This window comes from Formica exsecta, unplaced genomic scaffold (assembly GCF_003651465.1).
Source record: "Formica exsecta isolate Colony F162 unplaced genomic scaffold, ASM365146v1 scaffold388, whole genome shotgun sequence".
Taxonomy (NCBI): Eukaryota; Metazoa; Arthropoda; class Insecta; order Hymenoptera; family Formicidae; genus Formica; species Formica exsecta.
Genome location: NW_021851121.1, coordinates 80,833 through 89,015, shown reverse-complemented (window position 1 = coordinate 89,015; position 8,183 = coordinate 80,833). Strand labels below are relative to the sequence as shown.

General features: G+C 34.3%; 2 protein-coding genes across 2 annotated transcripts in view; both read right to left on the bottom strand.

The window, feature by feature from the left end:
- Positions 1-279: 279 nt before the first annotated feature.
- Positions 280-2,264, bottom strand: LOC115239574. Its single transcript, XM_029814170.1, has 3 exons — positions 1,927-2,264; positions 1,100-1,362; positions 280-506 (listed from the first exon to the last, which is right to left on the bottom strand). The coding sequence occupies exons 2-3, from the start codon at positions 1,343-1,345 to the stop codon at positions 426-428; spliced, it is 327 nt and encodes a 108-aa protein (XP_029670030.1). The 5' UTR covers positions 1,346-1,362; positions 1,927-2,264; the 3' UTR covers positions 280-425.
- A 1,434-nt stretch (positions 2,265-3,698) lies between these two features.
- The window catches only part of LOC115239572 (mediator of RNA polymerase II transcription subunit 15-like), a 13,047-nt gene continuing 8,562 nt past the window's right edge, over positions 3,699-8,183 (bottom strand). Inside the window, exons 3-4 of the mRNA XM_029814168.1 lie at positions 4,741-6,823; positions 3,699-4,419 (exon numbers count right to left, since the gene is read on the bottom strand). Of these exons, the coding sequence (XP_029670028.1) occupies positions 4,844-6,823 (1,980 nt within the window). The 3' untranslated portion in view covers positions 3,699-4,419; positions 4,741-4,843. The remainder of the gene's footprint in view (positions 4,420-4,740; positions 6,824-8,183) is intronic.

Sequence of the window (8,183 nt, the reverse complement as noted above, 5' to 3'; positions counted from 1 at the left end):
GGAAGAAATGCAGATTGAATAATCTGCGCGTGTACACTAACTTGACGAATCATGTTTGATAACCTGTACATGAGTATACAATAAATGAAAAGGATACCATGTTAACAAAATGTAAGCTAATTACTGACGTTTATGCAGATTTATAGTTAAAGGATATTGCATTGTTTATTACAAAACAAAAATTATTTTACGTATACGCGTATAAATAATTCTGTTTAGTTCTTATCGCTTATCTAATTGTACATATGTGAAAAAGAAACTGCAAAAAATTGCAAGCGGGTAAATACATTTTTGAAATTTCCAAGTATTGGAAACAATTCACAGAAAATTATTTTTTTATTTAATTTAATTTTATTGTACAGTCTTAACTGAAATGTTTACTTACTGGAGATAAAATCACGTAGTTTTTATTTATTGTCGCAATATTATTTGCGAGCTAGTCCAGCATTATGTAGTATGCTGTAGATTTTTTCTCTGGAAATTTTGTCTGTTTCTCGATCAATTACCTGTAATAGCATGTAAATATTGTAGAAAGCTATGAGAACTTGATTTGCCATTTAATTTAGATTTATTTAAAAAATCAGACAATTAGAGAGCAGCATGTAACGAGAGTAATTTTTGTTTTTTATTTAATATTATATAATAAAAGGTAAAGAATAATTCAATAAAATGTATAATAAAGTAAGTTTTTTATAGTTCTGGAGAGAATTGTGTAATATATATATAAAGTTTTTTAAATTATATATTTTATTTTTGTTTATTTATTTATCGTAATATTATAGTATATATAATATTATAACATTAATGCACAAAAATTCTTATACACACAGGCACGCACGTACACATACAATACGTGCATACGTCCGCGTACATAGTTCATATAGTTTTTGATATTATGAAATAATTGAATATTATAAATAGTATCAATATCACTACAAAATGCTGACGAAATTCATATGTCAACATTAAAAATTTAACGTTTGAAGTAATTATATCTCGAAAGTTTTTAATCTAATAAAATAAACAAATAGCTCCCAATGATTGAAAATAAATACTTGTTAAATTTCATCTAACAGGATAAATTATGAAAATATTGTACCTGCATTTCTTTATCGATAAACCAGGATTCCTTAGCGAGACCAGTAGCAACGTTCGGATTTTTATAAAAATCATTTCGCAATTGACTGGGCAAATTGTCTTCAATTGCAGAATTAATTAAGACAGCTGGATGGGTTAGCACTATGTCTTGTATCGCACTTTCAGGCGATACAAAAAAGATCGGCGTAGCCATGCAAGTTGACATTAGACTGAACAGGATAATAACATTCATACAGATAGTCGGCATTTTTTCCTGGCACTTTTCTGTAAAATTAGAATCTTCTTACTTAAAGCAAAGAATATACAATCTGAGTAATAATGATTATTATTGAAATAAATATCTCTATGTTAAAATACGGCTCGATTTCTTCATCACACATTGACAATGTAAGCTTTCTTTGCATTATAGGTTATAATATTGGACAAATAAAATATAAGCTTTGACAAAATGTAGCGTTATATGTAACATTATGTCATAATAAATATAAAAATTATAATTGTTTTTATTCTCAACGCTTTTAATTTGCTGCGTTATTGTACTTTAATTTAATCTGAACACTGTTCTCATGCAAGAATTGCATATGTTTTTTTCATGTGCTACAAAATCCATAAACTGATTTTCACGCATTTTTAAAGGAGTGCCATTTTAATGTTTTAAGATATTATACTTCAAATATCACTTATAGAAATATAAAATTTTTGATTTAATTATAAGTAATTCAATTATAACATTATTTGTGACATGTACGTATTTTTCACACATATTGCACCACAAGCACTATGAGTGTTTGTCAGATTTTATCGTAAAGTTTTAAATATATAATTCACCTTTCAAACGCTACAGAAATTTACAATATTTTGCAACAATGGCGCTTTTACTTCGTGCTATCTAACTGAGTTCAAAATCCGTGGCAGCAAAGCTTATATACATCGTCGTCGACCAGTCTTCTTGGAGCACGAGTTAAAATTAAATGCGACGTCTCTTGATCATTCACTAGCACAGACACTTGTGTCGACTGCTTTTTTCATGTTTACCTTCAAACAAGGTCATTAATCTTTCGTTGAACTGAGTCAAGGGTGACTATCTTTTCAATCGCTATTTTAATTAAATATCGAGCAAGTATAGTACTTATATTATAGCATTCATCAATTTATAGATATATCGTATATTTATACCAATTTTTATTTATAAATTTATATCAAACAAATTTACATTAAAATATATAATGTAAGATTTAATGCATTAAATATTAATTTTTATTTGATTATTCAATAAATTTTAAATATTAAAGCGATATCACAAATAATTTAAAAGAAATATGGAAAAAAAGAATTTTATGTAACTCGTAAAATTTATCGTATTTTAAATTATATCGCTTTTGTTATTTTTCATCAACATTAGATGTTCGTGATTTTATTGCTTGTATTACCAGCATAACAATTTTCTTAATTGAAATAAATTTTATAATTGAAATAGAGAAATAAGAGAATGGAACTACCTTGTATTATTGAGGTCAATGTTATGACCTTACAAGTAACTAATGGCAGAGCGGTTACCCTTGTCGACTTCAACACAAACAAGTTTCAGAAAATCATTCAATATTTACTTCCTATTACAGGTTAAAATAAGTCCATAGAATTTGAAACAAGAGAAAAAAAAACATTTTTTTTATCAAAAAATATAGTTAAATATAGCTTATATTCAATATCCAATAACTTAATTATTACTAAATGTAGATTTATTTTTATCAAGATTAGCAAGATGAGCAAAATTAGCAAAAACTATTTACAAAACGCAATTTTTTATCGTTTTTGAAACATTTCACAGGCACTCTGTTCAATCTCTTTTTTCTCTTTCTTTTTCACGAAAGATACTTGCAAAATTATTGTTATAGCTGTAACGCAAATTAAAATTTACCAATATTCTCAATTTCATAATAAGTAGATTGAATAGACCATAATTAGTAGATTAAAAAGACGGTTTTCTTATAAACTAAAATTACGGCATGAATTCTTGCAGGTGCAAGAGCTTTGCTAGCAATTGGTATGGATCGGTGAACTTGCACATAATCAACGTGCTTAATTTTGATGAGTAAGATCATTAAATGTTAAACAATGATGACAAAAATCATATCTTTTCATACAACAGGATAAAGGGCATGCTATATTTATTATACGCTTTAACATGACGCTTCAATGTACACACAATCGTACTTTAAAATATCTTTTTTAAATGATTGATATTCTCTTTTCCTTTGTCTATTTTTTTTTCAATTAGATTTTAATGATTGTAATAATGATGATGAGTAAATTGATATGATACGCTTGTGGTAATATGAATAACAAATAAGATTGTAAATCTTATCAACATCATGCAACATTATTTAAATTATATTATGACAAAATAATAAAAATTATTTTATTAAATTAGCCTTTAGTCTCATATTTTTTATTTAGACAATATAAGAAATTTTAATAAAAGATATTTCTCGTTGCAACTAGCACTCCGTTCACTTTCGTATTAATAAATATTTGAAGAGACATAAAATAGAAGAGACAAAATCAAAAATATGACGAATATCACGTGTACTAGGAAGCGAAATTTTTAAACATTTTTATTAGCTAAAATTCTACTATGTACAAAAGAATATAAATTAATAAAATTATTCGATTCAATACTGTCGCACACAAATAAATCTATCATAATGTTGCGTAACATTCATTACAAAATTCTTCCGATTATATGCTATTTGTTGTCATATGCAACAAAATAAATTTGTAACTTATCTGCATTTTCCCTTATATATGTGTGCTACAATGACTTTTTTGGAAAAATTGCTACAATCAATGCAATTTTATAATAATTTATTTTACTTTTTGAAATCAACATTTTGCAGCAAAACCTGCTTTCCATTCTTCAACTTTTTAGCACGAGATGCTAGTAGTTAATTTAATATAAATTATTCATAATATACTTTATAAATCTATTATCCAGGAAATATCTAATGATAAATTAGCGCTCAGGATCAAAATTATATACAAAGTACATAGAACGTTTTCTTTTTTTTTACCAAGTTCATAGACTGAACGGTACAATATTGAAAAATAGGTTTGGAAAAAAATTATTAATCGCAAAGTAGTGAAGAAAATATTAAAATCAGCAATTGACTTGTCCGTGCAACCACCCAAACAACATAAACCATAAAAAATAACCATAAAAATTAAAAAGAAAGAAAAAATTTAGATAATACTCTTATAGAATTATCTTTTTGACTAATCTCTCATGTATACAGGGTGTGCCAAAGCACCCTTGACAACACTCGTGAACAGGTATAGCACAGTAAACTGAACAGAAAAGTCCTGTACCATTTTTTTCTATAACGCTTAATAAAGAAATTATTATTGAGTAAAGTCTGACCAATCAGCGTCGACCTTTAGCCGCTAAAAGTCGGCGCTGATTGACCAGACTTTACTCAATAATAACTCCTTTATTAAGCGTTAAAGAATAAAAATGGTACAGGACTTTTCTGTTCAGTTTACTGTACTCTATCTGTTCACGAGCGTTGTCAAGGGTGCTTTGGGACACCCTATATATTTACTATTTATGAATTCGAGACGAAAAGACAAAATCATAATGTTATACGTGACGCAAAACAAATAAATTTGAAAGAAAAATAATTTCGTGCGAAAAGAGTTTCTAATGTTTCGTAATCACTTTTTGACAATGAAAAAGTCTATGCGACTATTACTCGTTACTCTTAAGTGATGGCTGCCTTATACCAAAACTGGGCTCCAAGGGTACCAAGTAAGTAACCTTTTCGCTAGCATTGATATTATCATGTTTGAGATCAGATGTATTCTTCCTAGTGGGTCTTCGAGGTCGCTGTACGACCTCCTCATACGTAACATATTCGGGCCTGGCTACTGGCCGTTGTTTCTTCAAATAGTACACGGCAGAGATATTTTCCGGCACATAGCTTTGCTGTGTCGACTTAACTGTTTGAGGTATTGGAGTAACATTATAACCGGCATTAATAAGGGCGGACAACTCTTCTTGATTCAGAGGCTGTTGATCCTTAAATGAAGGTGTACGTACAATTTGAGGATTGTTTAGTTGATCTTGATCGATAATCTCTTCAATGGTAAGAGATTTAACGGGTGACTTTTTCAAGAGACCCGACTGAGAAATGTAGACAGAGGATTGAGTTGGTGCAACCTTCAGCTTGTGTACTTGCCGAGGTTGATTGATAACAGGTTGGACGTAAGCTTGTTCTTCAACGTTGGAGTCGCCGTTGGTGGCTGTAGTAGTAGATTCTGGCTTAGTCACTGATCTAGGAGCATAAGTGGAGCCGGAAACCTGATACTTGTTTACGTCGTCATTGGTAAAATAATTATTGGGTGATGGAAGTTTGGGAGTAGTAGGTAGAAGGTACTGAACGACTGGCGTGCCGTCGGGATCTATTTTCTTAGCCTCGGCTTGGGCTTTGGCGACCGCCAGAATCTCGCTGTTAGCTTTGGCGCGCGATTGTTGATAAACTTTATACAAAGCCTCGGCTTGAGCCTGTGCCAGCGCCTGCGCTTGGGCCTGGGCACGCAATTGATTTCTCTCAAAATTTAAAGCATCATGATGGGCCTTCTCCTGGGCTCTCACATGGGCCTGTTGCTGAGCTTCGACTTGGCGTATGGCATCGGCGTGAGCCTTGTATTCAGCATCTGTTTGAAGTCTTCTGGCTTCGGCGGCTTCGGCAGCCGCCTGTGCCTTCAATTTGGCTCTATAAGCGGCTTCTGGATCCTTTGGATGCAGCCGACCCTCGATATGAGCTTGTCCAGCCTCACTGACGTGATCTCCTTGTTGAATTTGCTCCAAAGCGGTTTGCTGTCTGTACCTCTCGTGATCGATCCTAATCTGCTCTAGAGCGGCGTCGTGATGTTTCTGATATGATGCCTGGGCGATTTTCTGAAAAGCTAAGGCCTGCGCCTCGGCGTGGGCCTGAGCCCTGGCATTCGCTTCAGCTTCATCCTGAACTTGCGCTTGATGAGCTTTTAGCTGAGCACCGTCATCCACATAATCGTACTGCGGAGACGGTCTGAAAGGTCGATCTTGAACGCCCTTTGCTGGGTAATTTGCCGCTTGCGCTGTTTGGTATTGAAGTTGAACTGGTTGTTCGATCGACTGGTATGTCGCTGCAACTCGCTGCTGTGGTGGATAACGAGGGGGCGGACTAGTCTCAATATGGTATTGCTCGGGTAACTGAGATGCCGATGCTACCGACGTCGATTTAATATATCCTTGTTGCGAATAGTCGCTTTTAGGTTGCGCCGGAATCAAATTAAACTCCTGGGCCTGATTGGCGGATACCAATTGCAGCAACTCCTGCTCAAAAGTACCCAATTTCGGTGAGGTGTAAGACTCTACTTGATATGTGGATGCTCCGGACGGACTGCGCGCCTGCTGCAATGCCGCAGCGCGATTTTGCGCATCGACGTGTGCCTGAGCTTGCGCTACGGCTTCGACCTGAGCCAGTGCTTGAGGATGCAACTGAGCTCTCGGTCTGGGAGGAACCACGGCGGGCTTACGATAATTGTAATATGCCTGTTGCAACGCCTGCTGCTGTTTGGCATAGGCTGGAAGTGGTCTGCGCTGAGCCACATTATTCGAGCTTGTGTATGGCTGCGGTTCACTTCCGGTAAATTGTCGCAAAACAGCTAAATATTCGGGCGACAGCTGAAATTTACAAAGTTTTTTTATTTTGGTGGAATGTTTATGTAAGATAATGATACGAATGGTATATAAGGTTTCAATTAGTGATGTAAAGATAGCAGGCAGCCACACACAAGTTATGAAGTAATATTTAACAAATTTTGAATAGACAAATTATATTATAAGTTATGTACAGCCGACGAAATTTAGAATTAAGCAGAATTAAGCAGAATATAATAGATGAACGAGATAGATATTTTATGTAACATAACCGTCATTTAACATAGCAATCATCATCTCGATTGGATTTTCCTAAATATTGTATTTTTAACTAGAGATAAGCAAGAGTTACAAATAAATCAAAAGTGACACAAACCCAAGAAAACAGCGAGCAGAGATAAGTACTGTCGTTTGGTTAAATCTGATTCTATTGAACTTGATCTTACAAATAGACGGCAAGCGAATCATCGAAGGTTATCGCTCCGTGAAAGTACATTTGCTTGCATATTGGTGCAGCAGATGAGTCAATAATCCATAAAGAAGTTATGGTCACGAAAGTAAACCGTAACGCCTCGACTCATCACGCTTTGCAAACGCAAGGCCACGGAAAAGATATTAATCGTTCGCGGCTTGATGAAATTGGAAATCTACACTCTATATAGGCTATAAGTGGGTGTGGCTGTACCAGTACTGTCAGGTCAGAGCGATTAGAAGGCGTGTAAACTTGCCGAGTTATGCAAGCGAGCGATTGCATTCGAATGTACGGCATTGCCAAGCGATCACGAGCGAGCGCGTAGGAAGTATTTAAAGATATATGTCTTTTAAATCGTAATATAACAATATTATCTCTATGAAAATCTGCGAATGTATTAATTTGACAGTGTTTACTAAATTGATGTAATGGATAATATATCGACATTTCGCGGACTATTTATTATATCGACATTTATTCATGTTTTGCGTTGTCTAACACACCTTGAAGTATCTTTCTTTAGATTTAAGTAAGTGACCAAACGGAAGGTGGAGGTAGATTGGGTCAAACTGAGTCGAAAAGTCCTGAACCACTTTTTTTATAATGCTTAATAAAGGATTATTGAGTAAAATCTGACTAATCAGCGCCGATCTTCAGCCGGGCATCGGGCATACGTCGGTGAGCCGCGCGCCGTGAAGTGTGCGCTGCCGCATACTACCAGGCGCGCGGTTCACCAACGTGCGCCCGGCTAAAGGTTGGCGCTGATTGGTCAGGTTTTACTCAATAATAACTCCTTTATTAAGCATTATAAAAAAAGTGGTTCAGGACTTTTCGACTCAGTTTGACCCAATCTACCTCCACCTTCCGTTTGGTCACTTACTTGTCGGACACCCTGTATAATTATTTGCGGCA